The sequence below is a fragment of the Aphelocoma coerulescens genome, chromosome 4 (assembly GCF_041296385.1).
Source record: "Aphelocoma coerulescens isolate FSJ_1873_10779 chromosome 4, UR_Acoe_1.0, whole genome shotgun sequence".
Taxonomy (NCBI): Eukaryota; Metazoa; Chordata; class Aves; order Passeriformes; family Corvidae; genus Aphelocoma; species Aphelocoma coerulescens.
In genome coordinates, this window is record NC_091017.1 from 52,651,448 (window position 1) to 52,666,165 (window position 14,718).

General features: G+C 38.2%; 1 protein-coding gene across 1 annotated transcript in view; it reads right to left on the reverse strand.

The window, feature by feature from the left end:
* Positions 1–1,570: 1,570 nt before the first annotated feature.
* Positions 1,571–14,718, reverse strand: part of CWH43 (cell wall biogenesis 43 C-terminal homolog) — a 30,372-nt gene continuing 17,224 nt past the window's right edge. The window contains exons 11-16 of the mRNA XM_069014146.1: positions 13,211–13,346; positions 11,887–12,036; positions 9,482–9,626; positions 8,820–8,881; positions 7,624–7,779; positions 1,571–6,117 (exon numbers count right to left, since the gene is read on the reverse strand). Of these exons, the coding sequence (XP_068870247.1) occupies positions 6,030–6,117; positions 7,624–7,779; positions 8,820–8,881; positions 9,482–9,626; positions 11,887–12,036; positions 13,211–13,346 (737 nt within the window). The 3' untranslated portion in view covers positions 1,571–6,029. The remainder of the gene's footprint in view (positions 6,118–7,623; positions 7,780–8,819; positions 8,882–9,481; positions 9,627–11,886; positions 12,037–13,210; positions 13,347–14,718) is intronic.

Consider the following 14,718-nt stretch of genomic DNA (forward strand, 5'->3'; position numbering starts at 1 on the left):
GCAAAGAAATCCATAGGGAAACATAAAAGAGACTTTGTTTTCTGCTTCTGCCTGTTAAACAGGGGATTCATGCATCAGCCAGAAAAGGCCTGCCCCATGAGAACAAGGTGCATTAAAACATGCACCTTCATTCCAACCTCAAGAAGTTATAAATGATCCCATTTGTTACCACTAGCTGTAAACCACTATGGAGGTCTCCAAGCCAACAGATGTTACAAAATCAGGTCTGTATTTTCTTTCTGAAGCCTGGGTTTACAAAATGCAGAAATGCTTCATTTTACATACAGCAGACCAATCAGGTCATGGCTGATCAATCATTGTATTGGGTCGCTTGGCAAGGTTCTGATAGCAGGACTACAGGAGTGGCTTCTGTGAGAAACTTCCCCTATGTCTGACAGACCCAAGGCCAGACAGCTCCAAGGCAGACAAATCAGTGATGGGGGTAATGCCGCTGTGGTAACATATTTAAGAAGGAAAAAAACATTAATGCACAGATGTAATCGTGGCCAGAGAAGAGAGGAGTGAGAATATGTGAGAGAAACAGCTCTGCAGACATCAAGGTCAGTAAAGGAAGGGGAGGGGAGGTGTCCAGGTGGCAGAACTGAGGTTCCCCTGCAGTCTGTGGTGAAGCCCATGGAGCTCCACAGGGTTGCAGAGATCCACCTACACAGCCTGTGCTGCACAACATTGCAGCAGGTGGATGCCCAAAAGAAAGGCATGGCCCCGTGGGAAGGCCACACTGGAACACGGTCCTGATAGCTAGCACTTGTGACCCTGTGGGAGATCCATGCTGGAGCAGCCTGTTCCTAAAGGACTGCACCCCATGGAAAAGTGGCCCACGCTGGAGCAGTTTGTGAAGAACTGTAACTCATGGGAAGGACTCAGGTTGGAGAAGTTTATGTAGGACTGTCTCCTGAGGGAGAGACCCCACACTGGAGCAGCTGAAGGACTCCTCTCCCTGAGGAGGAAGCAGCAGCAGAAACCACACGTGATGAACTGACCATAAGCCCCATTCCCCATCTCCCTGAGCCACTGGGTGGGAGGAGGTAGAAAACTGGGAATAAAGTTAAGCCCAGAAAGGAGGGAGGGGCAGGGGAAAGGTGCTCCTAAGATCTGTCACTTCTTATTGTCCTGCTCTGATTTTGATGGGCAATAAATTCAACTAATTTCCCCAAGTCAGTTTTGCCCATGACACTAACTGATGAGTGATCTCTCCCTGTTCTTATCTCAACCCACAAGCCTTTCATTATATTTTCTCTCCCCTGTCCAGTTGCACAGGGGAGTGACAGAGAGGCTTTGGTGGGCACCTGGCATCCAGCCAGGGTGGAACTACTATGTGGACAGAGACAGCTTAAGCAGTTCCATCATGAGTGTCTTAATACTAACCCTCCTGGCATCCTTTCTTTTGTGCCAGAGCAACCACCTGGACAGCTAAATAGCAAGATAGGTCAAAGAGCAAGACTGTCCTCAGTGCTCCCAAAAAGCAAAAAATTCCAAAACAAAACAAACCCCTCAACACTTCTTTTAGTTTTATTTGTTTGTTTATTTTCCCAGCCAGCTGAATATCCAGATCTGGCTTACTACACATACGTGTAAGTGCTCCCATCAATGCACAGGAGAGGAATAACAAACCATGAAGTGGCAGTAAATGCACCTGCTAGTTTACACACTGTTAAATCAAACTTGAAACTGCAGACTTTTTTTCTTTTTTCTGAAGAAAGACTGCCATTGTTTACTTTTTTTAATGTTTGCATTGCTTTTTTAAATTGATAGCTAAAATGGCAACCACATTAAAAAACTCATATTGTAGGACTGTGAAAAATACTGGATAATATGAGAAAGAGGAGCCATCTTATAGGAGTTGTATCTTCTTCACTATCAGAAACCGTGCAGATGCATCTTTGAGAAAGAATTTCCAAAAGGAAACTCTTCCCCTCTATATCCAAAGGATATCAGATTCCAGATTGCTAAAGCCGTTGTATCACTTGAATACCTTCATTCATCTTGCTTTGCTTCGAAACAAGCTTGAAAGTTAATTTTAGGCACAAGAATCACAAGTCATGATGTGTTTTACAAGTCAGAGGGGGAAGAGAATTGTATTGAAAAAAAAACATTACCACAGAAGAATTTGCTGAACATTAAGAAAGCAGATAACACAGCAACAAAGCACAGTACAGCACAGGGTATTGTAAGAAAATAAACAAACTGCCTACAAGAAGCCCAGCAAACACAGTTCTAAATCATTTGCAGATTTGAAGAGGTAACTGATACCCAAGTCAACACAACTTTTTGTAATGCTTCTGAAAAGATTTTTTGCCCTCAGACCTACAATGAAGCACCTAACACCTGATAACCTGTGAGTTATTCCTGCTTCGTATCAGCAAACTGTACTAATTAGGGATAAAAGAGGACCTCAAGTGGCAGAAAGCAGTAGCTGCAGATTTTACGAACTGCTTCAAAGCGCTACTCATTAAACAACAGTTCAGCTCGTTTTAATCTCCCTGTCCCATGGGCCCATACTATGTTCCCCGTTGAAGTGAAAAGGTCTATAACACTTGCTCCATGGCCATATTACTTTGGCCCCAAAGATCCTTTTGTAACACCCTGCAAACAAATGTCATTTTACATATATGAGAAAAAACATGTTTCAGGGCTGTTGATAGCTGATACTTAAATTCTTACATTCAATTTATAGGGTTTTTTTCAACTTCAGTTTAAAAGTTTAAATTCTCTTCATTCATGATGAGACAACTCTAAGCAGCCAAGCTTGAGAGCAGCTCAGAATTTCTTCCTGAACCCTGGAGGTGCATCAAAACAGCCAGCACCTCTCTCTGGGGGCACAAAGCTCCCTCACTGTCAGTAGAGGACCGTGAACATTCTCAGTGTTCTGTTTCAGTGAGACAGGTGGGAACTGGTTACCTGCACACTTAAGCTGCAACAACTTGTTTCAATAACATCAACTCTGGTTCAAAACCAAAGGGCGTGTCCTACTTTTGCTCAGTTCGTAGCTGCAACACTGTTTTTGGCAATGGGAAATAACAATTCAGGTCTTTCTTAGCCCAAGAGGTTTGAACAGCAGACCCCAGGTTTTGGAGTGCTCTGTGACAACACTGGAGTCACTGCTCCTGAAGCTAAGTTTACAATACACATAGAAATGCCTGAGTCAAGGCAGGAATATATATGTAAGAGGAGACTGAGTCCCCACCCTGCTGAAGAATCCAGTACAATTACTCTCAGAAGTTGCTCTCATACATGTTACCTAGAGTTCTTTTTTATTCCAAGATAGGCACTGGCAGACTCCTGATGTACTGCTGTCTCTTCCTGTACATTCCTACAAACTTCAACTGACCTGCACAAAATGTCAGAGGATGACATTTGGAGTACAACAGAATACATATCATTTAGAAGTCAGATATATGTAATCTAGACCTTTTACAACCAGCAAAAGTTGAAACCTTTAGTAAATAATGCTTATTTTATACATTCTTTCTTTGCAAGCCATCTTGGAATGCATGAAGGTATCCACAAACTTCTTCTTTCATAATATACTTTCTTATGAAAGCTGAGATGTAGAGAGTATGATTAGAAAACTAAAAGATTAGTCACACACCCCTGCAGCAGGACCTGTTCTAGCACATTTCTGTCATAGTTTGAAACAGTGATTGTGACTTAGATATATAACGCACATTTTTCTAAATCAGTGAGATACAAGAGACTAGATCAGTGTATAGATGTAAGGACAAATAAAGTTTAGTTTTAGCTTCCCGATTCTAACCACAGTAGTAGAAGTATACAAACAGTTTGTGGTCATGATTTTCTTAATCATTCTGATAAAATAATGCAAATGTCAACAAATATTAGCTACGAATTACATACATTAACCTACACAAGCTACTTAGAAGAGAATATTCAAACTTTAGATTTTGTCACTGTCCACATGAACCTTTCTAATGGGGTGAACATGTCTAAATCAAAGTATGCTCAGAGACTTTAAAGATTACATACAGATATGATTTATAATCTGATCTGTTATACAAGTCATGTTATGCTGTCTGACTTCTTGAAAAATATCTTCATCCTATTTTTCAATTGTTAAAAAATTAGGAGTTTTCAAGCTTTTTGTATTTATACGTATCATTTCTTGCATTTCACATTAATAAACTGCTCACATTACAAGGTATTTGCAAAGTCAGCCTGTGGAGAATGTTAAGTAATGTGGCAAGATAATTTTATGTGTTCTACAGACTATGAAAAGGCAAACCTGTGGCTGGATGTGCATCAGAGCTAGCATGAGGGCATGCTGAAAATAAATTAGGGTACTCAGAGCACTGTGCAATGTTGGTGCCAGTGCCAGCTGCTTTTGCAAGATGGGAGAAAGTAGAGACAAGGGCTACTGGTGTTTGCAGAAGAAAACTGCCAGAAGGGCAAGAAAATCACTTCTATCACTCCAAAACATAATTCATCCTGTCTTGCTGGACAGTCACACAGAGAACAAGTTCAGAGAGCTTTTAAAGACACCCACAGCACACATAGGTGAGAAATTAGTTCAACAACGGCTGGTTAATTGTCAGTTACATCTGAGATGATGAATATATAACCACTGAGACTTTTAAATGGCTTTCAGATATCCTCTGTCCACAAAGACCAGTGATCAGTTTCACCCTCAGAAACACAGCTCCACAAACGGGGGAGCAAAACAACAGGTGACCAGATAAAGTGACAAGTTTGGTGCTGGCAGCAATTACCTGACTCCATAGAACAAGAAACCCTGGGTAAAAACACATCCTGTATTTGCTTACATAGAGAAACAATAAAATAGAGTATGCTCAAGCTGTTCTCAACATATATGGTGAAGAATTAGAGGGAGAAAAAAATATCCACCCTCTTTCCTGTAATATATCCTATTACTTTCAGTTATGGTATGCTTAGATATTACTGGAAAGACACACAGTACTAAATACCAACATCACAAACGTGGTTTCCAAACTGAGTGGGTCACTTAAATTATCTAACGTTTCTCACAAGCAGGAAACATCCTTTGGACAACAATGAAGATGTCCTCATTGTTTAAGGGAAGCTCTGCATGTATACAAAAGGATCAGGAGCTAAAAATAAAAGACGTTGCCAAGAGACCCCGAGATGGCACAACATTTTACATTGTCACGTGCATTACATAATAAGGAATTCACTGCCTAGGTCAAAAAAGCAACACCTCTATTTAGTCCTACTAAAGTGTAATGATAGCAAAGGAACAAAGATTTTTTTTTTTTTTCTTTTTTACACTTCATTTTAAATAAAAGTTAGAACCAACTTTTTTTCCATCTCAGAAACCTTGTTATGCTGAGCATGATTGTTTTTAATTCTTCATCAGTGTGTTCATGTAGGTGCCTCACAACTATAAGTATTCAGAGGTACGCCATTATTCCCTTTGTAAAAGCACTGAAGTGTCTAATGTCCAGTTAATGAAAGGAAGTCTATAGAAGCCACCTCTTTTTCTCCAGTATTATGAACATCAATTATCTGCAAATTGTTGTAAAACTCATTTAAGAATAAAATGTAGAATAGCAGCAGATGTAAATACTGTTTGAGTCAAAAATGCACACACTTCAACACATACTTACTGTGTATCTTCCAATTAAAAAATGCACTAGTTCCATTCCTATTTTGAAAAACCTATGACCAAGCTTTTTATTGCAATAGCAGCAATAGCACTCTGAAATTTCACGATATATGATACCTACACAAAAGCTGAAGAAGTTGTTGCCAAAGCAAGTTCCCACCCTTGCTTGGCTGCATACAAAGCAGGGATCTGGCCAAGGTAGATACCAGTTTATCAAAATGCATGCATCTTCCCTCCCTCACAGTGATGGCAGCTCATTAAAGAAGAAAGTCACAACTATCACATAGACATCCACAGTGTTGTGCAGCATGGGAGTTGCTCATCCTTAAACAAGGTAGTCTTTTTGGCTGCCAAGTCAGTTTCCAGCAAAAAACCTTTCTTGTTGGTCCCAATATTTTATTTTCTTGCTCTAATTTGTCCGTTTAAAGTATTTAGGAGTGCTCATATGAAAGTGATGAATAGGCACATAATTATGTCCATCTTTATAAGATCCAAACCTAAGAAAAATATTCAACAAAGCAATACTATTACAACATTATTTAACCCATGCAATTAAATCATACAATTACTACCCTACTTCTGAATGTTCTAGGCAGTTTATTTCAGAAACAGGCCCCAACCCCTCTTAAGTGTAAATCAGATTCTATGAACCCTCTCCTACTAAAGGTCTTTGAGTATAATGGAGACAATTAATTATATTGATTCCATTGATGCCATAGGCAGTCTGCAATTGGAACTCCTGGTGACAAAGCTGAGGGTTGCATTTATCTACTCCAATTCTAAGCTAAGTTTTTAGTCTTGATTTCAGTGGAGATGTAATTTAAACACCCATAGTATCAAAACAGTCAACCCTGTTACTAATATTGTACATCTCACTTTTGAAAATTATTGTGAAAATTGTAATTTTTCATTTTTAAATATGAAAGTTTTGACAACTGACTGTTATGGTAGACAGACTTGCAAAAGTAAAATGGAGTACTTATTCAAAATATCAGTGCAAAGTAATATTTAAGAGCAGTATCACTGTATTTCTAAAGAAGTAGAGTTAATCAGAAAAAACTAAATCTATTCCAAAAGGGTCTACATTTTCTGATTATACGGAGACAAAAGAAATTAGGACAAGATTCTGTACTGAAGTCAACTGAGAAAAATCTGAACATGAATGCTAACTGTAGGCAAGTTCCATCATGTGGAAAAGTCTGAGCAAACTCCTGCTTAGACAGGAAGCCAGTGGCTGAGTGGTGCATAAAAAATGAGTAAGCTCAACTGTTGGGTGTGTATGAGAAAGCAACATACTCTGCATTTTGCATGTCAGGAGTAGTAAACATGGCATTGCTGGAAATTATCCCTCTGTGGCAACATCTATCACAAACTTCATGACTCTTTCGCTGATACTAATATTAGAATAAACACCTTTCTCCATATTTCTCTTCCTTATGTAATATCAGTGGTAAAATGACAGCAATTTAGAAATATATAACTCTTTTACATTAAACCTAGTCCTTTTCTTTTCCTTCTTGACACATGTAGCATACTGCCTCAGGCATTCTCTTGAATTTTTGCTCCAATTATATGGTAGGTTTTGAAATGCTTATGCAAAAAGTATTTAATGTATATATTGTAATTGGTATTCTAAGTAACAGTATTTTAAGACCCCCAATCTCCAAAGTGCTGAGAACCATGGGAGATCTTTCATCATCTATAAAATGAGTCACCACACCACTTGGCAAATATCCCTATCAAACAATCTCAGAAATTAATCTCCTGGGTGAAATGAGCATTGCTTGCAATTTATGCTGTGACACAGCAGACTGATTTTCCCAAGGTACATGCCAAATCAATCCAAAAAATGGAATTACAAATCAGAAGTTCTTGACTCCTACTCTTCTGCCCAACTGGGTACTGATCAGTGTCTCCCACTTTAGAAAAAATCTTGTTCCTAACTTCTCTTTCACAAGATGCCAGCTACATCATCCCCTTCATTTTCTATGAGACACACTGACCTGGGATTGAAATGGATGTCCTCAGGAACTTGGCTGGGATCAGTGACAATTCTGTCATTGTCAACATAGCTATCCACGTGATCTGGGATTCTAAACTTGGCCATCTGGACTTCTGAATCACTTAAACCAGCATGAGATATGCGGGCATAACCCAGCCTATCAAATATGAGAAGAGTTAGTTTGAAGAAATAACTCAAGGTAATTTCACCATATTCTTAATGAATACTGTTCTTTTTTCCTAAGAGTTATGCTTTAACTTATCAACACAATTTTCCATTTCTGTGAAAATCACCTTCAAAAAAATGAAAGTGCTCTATAAACAGGATCATAACACCATGTCACAAGTAAAAATACTAAAAAACCATAAGCGTTTGACAATAAAAATAAGTTCTATGTCTAAAAACTTTTTTTAAAAATTACAGCTTTAGAATATGAAAGCTGGTATAAGTTCACCAAATTTTCACTGAAAAGATTTCAATATTCAAGAAAGAAACTCAAGCATCAATTGAATGAATAATGAGAAAAATTCAAATTGCACATAGAGTTTAAGTTGGGCTTTTTTAGTTGCCTTTTTTTTCTTTTTTACTCAATACTGTTGAGACAGCTATCAAGTTACTCCTGTAAACACTGCAGAACTAGCATAGTTTATTCAGGATAAGCTGAATTTCATTCTGGTCCATCCATCACCAAGAGAATGATTTACAAGAAATTTGGTATTAAAAGACATGGAGTGCATAGGTCCTGTGCCTCAATATGGGTCTACACAGTTCAAGTTTCCACTAAATCCAGCATAAAGATTGCCTGGATTAGATCAGCATTTTGCTTCAAGAAACCGCAAGATCATAGTTCAAAATTTGTATCTTCTATGTCACATACAAACAAGGGCGTAGCCTTCACATTTTAGAAAGCCAGAGCTTTGGAAAAATGTAGTTTTATGCTACCGAAGCAGAGTAGATCTGAAGGCTTTTGACACAGAATGATAAAACCTGTAATAGTGTCTTTGCAAATTATATTCAGAAATACATCAGCTCTTGTGATCCTGAGATCACTGTTCCACATTATTTTATGATAGACCCAACTGCCCATAATAATTGTTCAGGGATGTAAGAGTCTTCCACAATCACTTACAAAAGATTATAAAACTGATAACCATAAAGATACTTAAACCAACAAATAAGTGATTCACTTTAACATACCTTATTACTCCACGATACATAATATAGCTACACCATCTGTCACGATCTGTACTGTCAATATCCTAGAAGTGAAAGGGAAAGAGGTCAAAGAAGTAAGGTAAGTGTTCATCTGGGTAGGCTTTAAATCAGTAACAATGTGTAAACTCACGGCAGAAAAATATTTTGCCTAAACATTGTAATAAGGTAGAAAGAAAAAACCTCACTGTTAGACAGGGACAAATCAGACAACTTTTTGACGTCTCTTAATGTGGAGCTCATTTTTAAAACAAAAGAATCACAGAATTAGAGGCTGGCTGGAGGTCACCTACTCCCAACCCTGGTCAAAGTAACTTAGGTCGTTCAGGGCCTTATGCAGCTAACGTTTTAATATCTCCAAGGATGAAGGTTTCACAACTTCACCAGGCCCCTGTTCTAATGCTTGACAACCCCGCGACTTTTTATTTCTTCTGACATTTCCCTTGCAGTGACGGCTATCCATTGCCTCTTGTTCTTTCACTGTGTAACTCCACCTTCTCTGCAAGATACCATGAGGTAGCTAAAGATGGTATTTGTAAATGGGCAGGTATTTTCTTCTCTGCCTGTATTAAGTTACCAATTTGAAATATTAAGCTGAGTGTTTCCAATATGTATTTTCTCTAAAGATGCAGTGTTTCTTATATTACCTGGACATTTCCATTTTTTATTAATTCGGTATAGTCTCTGGATCCAGGAGCTGAAGTGATGTATCCTAGAAATACAACTTGCTTAGAGCTAGTCTTCAATAGGTTTGAAACAGCTATTGCTTGGAGTTTTCTGTCCAAGTCTTCTCTGAAAGAAATGGAAAATACTTTAAGACATATACATTTTAGCTCAGAATCTTTGTGCTATGACATAGTAAACCACAAATTAATCTGGTACCATTTTTGTTGCTCAGTATTAGAGAGTATAAAAGTTCACAGAAAGCTCATTGATTCAAAATTATCACTATATCTAATAAAAGCCACATGGCCATGGTAGATGTAATTCACATTCTCTTTCTATCCATTACAAGAACAACATTTTCTATTACTGTTTTGTTTTTAATACTGATCCCATCACTAGGAAATGTGAATGTTAGTGTTTTGGTTATCTAAGGCTTTGTGTCTGCTTGCACTTAAAATTTAACTGCGCTAGCACGCTGTGGTGCATAACAAAGAACTTATATGCTAACAAAAATTTTATGATGGATAGATCATGGTAAATATAGTCTTAAAGTCTGGGTCCCATAATTTATGAAATGTAACTTGGGTTATATCATTAGCATTACTTAATTACATTTGGCATGTGTTCTACATCTCCTTAACAAGATTTACACAAGAGTTCCAACTTGACCAAAAGTGATAGCACAAGTGGGGCCTGGTAAAATACTTCACTGGATCCCAGTCCCTGTGCTTGGATTTGTCATAAAATAATGCAAAAGCAGTTCTCTTTCTATGATTCTTCACGTTAGTGACTTTAAACAGTTGTGTAAATCATGTTGTCCTCTAGAATTTGGTAGTCTGGGCTAAATAACATTGACAGAGAGAGCTGATTTTGGAATCTGTAAACCCAAAAGAAGACAACAATTTAAGTGCAGCTATGCTTTCTAAATAGTGGTGCTTCTGAGTGAAGCAAATGCATTAGGGAGAAAGAGCACACAGACAGGAGACAAAAAACCCCCCAAACACTTAAATAGAAACCTGACCTAGGTATATACGAAGTTGCCTGCTCAGCTCAGTTAGCTGCTCTTTCCATAATTACACCTCTCCAGAAGATGGGATCTTTTAAAGGCACAGACATAGTTATATTCCCACATTTTAAAAATTGTGTTTAAAAACAACCCTAGTTATCCAGTATTCTGTAGTCTATGTCCACCCAAGAAGCAGAAAAAAAAATACTAAAAACGAGTTATGCGCAGTATTTAGTTACAAATTCATTCCCCTCTAAAACACAATTTAATTTGCACTCATTTCCCATGCGTCTCCTCATATTTTCTCCTCCATCTTTATCTCATTTCTCTGCCAGGGGAGAATACAATGTTATTTTCTTCTACTTTGACAAACAGTTTCTCAGGCTGGCAAGTCTAATCATCTGTGTGAGGCACAGAATTAAATTCCTTTCTAGAATTAAAAATGGGGAGTCATTTCTGACAACTATATTTGTTTAGTAAATGGGAAAATCTATAAACAATTTGCAGGTTTGGTGCAGTTTCTACATAGGGGAAGGAAATCGGATACAGAGAATTCCTATGGCTTTCTGAGCAGCTTCTTTGCGTTATAATATTCTGCACCCTATCCATAAATTTGCCTCTCCATGAATTGTAATAATTTTTTTTTAATTCCAAATCTTACTACATAGCCACAAACATACTAGATATCCCATCAATTGTAACAGAAATTACAGCTACATGGAGCATTCACAAAACTATCTCTTATTAATACACACAAGTAATCAAAACATTGTTTTCAAGAATTGAAATATATACCTTATTCTTTTCCATTACTTGAGTTATTTTGCTTTTCTCAATTCAGAGATCAGACTTCATATTTCCACTTGCATACTCTCAGAAGGAAAGTGATGGATATTTTTGCTGCTGTTTCAACACTGTCCTTTCTTGGAGGTTTCAGATTTTTTACTTTTTATTTTTAATAAATAACATTTTTCCATTTATGCTATCTATCTCTAACTATACCTATCTACACTTGTTGTGGAATGGAATAGATCTATTCCACATGCAAAAAGTCAGAAGGATGCTATCCTGCACTGAGATGCATCTGTAACCCTATCATTTGTTGTGACTTTGCAGAACAGTATCTTGAAATCTCTACTAATTCAGATAGTAACTTCAGCTGAGTTTTGCATGACACATTTGTCCTACTTAAAAAATGCTTCAAAATTTTAAACCAGTAGTTTAACCAATTTTAAACTGTCATACTATTTCTTCAAATGTGCCCTGTTAGAACCAGTATTACAGCACCAGATTTTAAAGGGTACAGAAGAAATCCCAGTTGTTCGCAAATTACATTACGTGACTTCCTACACTATTGTTAAAAATAAATAAAATACACACTCTTCATTTCCGAAGTGAGCGACGACAAAATCAACCAGCTTCCCTGTGAAGTTGACAGTCAGGGAGATGGCTGGTGCAATCTCTCCCTCTGGAGATGGAAGAAGGTGATGGGTCGATTTTATAATTGGATATCTTGATAGTGCCATAATCCTACATGAGGAGAGGCAAAAAGTTACATTTTGTGGTTCACAAGCATCAAAGGTGTAAACTAAGCAGGCAAAAGTGAGCAGAAGACTAACAGTCATTTAACAAAATTATAAGACCAGAATACTAACCCTCTCTAGTGGATTTTTCTGAACATAGAAGGTTTCCCTCTAAAATACTGCTTAAGTACGTCTAAAAATGTATAATCAAGTTAATTCCTAAACTAAGAAATATTATTCCATAAATATGAATTCTTTCACTGAGCTTTTCACAATCGGTATTTCAGGCAAAACAGAGTTTTGTACTACCAGAAATTAAAATGCATTTTATTAAAAGTAGAAGCAGGTAGAAATACATCCTTAAAATGGGCGATTTCTCTGTTTTCAGCTTCTGTTTGGACATTTTGCATCAGGTTTTTCAATGTATTTCATTAATAAAATCTCAGAGAATGACTTCTATGCCCCATTCTGCTTCAAATAGACAGGCTCTGGAAGAAGAAAGTTACTAAATGCCCCTCACACATGGCAAAATTAAATAGCCATTGCACCATCAGTAGGAAGATCCATCTGCCACAGAGATGTGTATATCCCCCTGAAAAATAAAAGCCACATTATATGACACTATTTTTCCAGAGGGCAAAGATATTTAAAGGTATTCAACTGGTAGGTGGTCAAGCATTAAGGTAAAATTCGACAAAAAATAGCTGGTCAAATACATAAGCACCTTTCTGTTCTCATTTCCCATTATACAGCCCAAGCTGGATTTAATGAATTGAAAATTTCTCATACCTTCTGATGCGCTACATTTTCCAACTGCTATCACGTTTTTAAGTCTAAAATATAAAATTCTCAGAGCCCAAAACAAAATAATGTGAAAAGGACATCAGATACAGTATATCCAAATCTGTATATTAAAGGGCAGGATGCCGTTCTCTACATCACCAAAACCAAAGTAGGTTACAGGCAGGCACCAAAACCTGATCATGTTTAACAATGAGAAAATTCCATCCACATTGCATGGTAATGCTAATGAATCAAAGCCTCTTCCTAAAAGACAAGCTTCAACAAGTGATTATAGTGATTATTATTCCAACTATTCTTTGCTTCTGTATTAGTGCAGTTTGTATTGGGCAGTATATTTACATCTATTTACTGTCACTGTGCATGGAAAGATGACTCACCCCCAAGTGTGATCTCTTGTGCTTGGACCAAAATCTGTAAAAAATCCTAGTCTTTCTCCTAGCCACATTGTTGGATCATGGTTTCCAATGAATGGTTTAGAGGCATCACTCTCTATAATAGTGATAAAATCTGCTTCTAAAATGGGCAGAAAAAAAGAAAAAAAAAATCACATTTATAACTGTCACCTATAACTACATAATGTCATTATTTCCCTTTTGATTACAGAGGGATGGACACAAGCCCTTCAGGAGTCAGTCAAGGCAAATCAATGTTGGCCACAAAGTCATGCCCAAACTTCTGGCTATTGCAGGCCACGCAGCCTCTGATGAAGACGTACTTAGTGTCTGCTTGCCATAGCTCATCCTTGGTACATAACCAGAGATACGTGAGACTGCAGAGTACAGCTGGCCTGAAGAGACCTCATGCCATTTCAAAAGCATTAGAGATACTGTGCACACACAAATTAACAGCAAGTCTACTGCTTTCAACTCGATGAACAAACACTACATAGCACATCTGCACTTCCCTTCATCTACCAAATCCTATTGTGCTTCAAAGGGTCCTGTCCAAGACAGAACTGGATGCTGTTGCCAAAATAATTATTCAGCCCAGAGCAACCTAGCATCAGCCCCAGGGCATGGTAACAGAAGGGTTCCCAGCTCCAATGAATTGCTGACCATCTGCAGCCACTTCACTTTCCCACAGCACTCTGGTCCCTCCCTGTTTACATGCAGAGGTATGGTTTTGCCAGGGGAAAATGATGGGTTCCCCTGTATTTTAACTGTAGGATACAAGAACTATGCAGTCCTTCGAGGAACTGGCATCTAAGAAAGACCTGCCCATGTCTGAAGGAAGGTGGGAGTCTGCAAGCTGTCCACAGGATGGCTGAACCATCCAGACTCAGCTTGAGCAGCAGGTCAGTATAGCTGCAGCAGCAGCAAGTGCTCCAAGTGCTCCCTTCTTGCTGCAGTTATGCCCCCCTTGGAGTGTTCTCCTACACAGGAAGGGAAATAGTCACCACTTCACCCACAGCCCTTCCACAAGGAATTATGGCTACTCCATCCAGCAGCACTCGACACAGAAGATTTTTTGCTTTCGAAATCTCATATGTAGCAGTGTAAAGCATCGTCAACAGGGAAAATGGGAGCTCAGAGCTCTTAAGTGGATTCCCAGGTTTTTCCTTCTACATCATTAGCATACATGCTGATCACAGGAACAGTAACTGAAACCATTAAGAGGGGTTGATGTTGCATCCCTCCAGGGCAGACAGAAGTTCCAGTCACAAAAGCCATTACATGTTGCATCTTCACTATTCCAACAGAGAGACGAGCCCAAGTAATGCACACCACCACAGTTAAAAATAGAAAACCCCTATCCTGAAGCAGATAGCCACTCTTTCCTCTGGGGCTCTCAGAATCAGGAACTCTTCTTACAGGAATCTCTAGCCTAATTCTGAATGCATTAACGAATGCATTTACTGACAATGTTAATGTAGTATTTTATATAA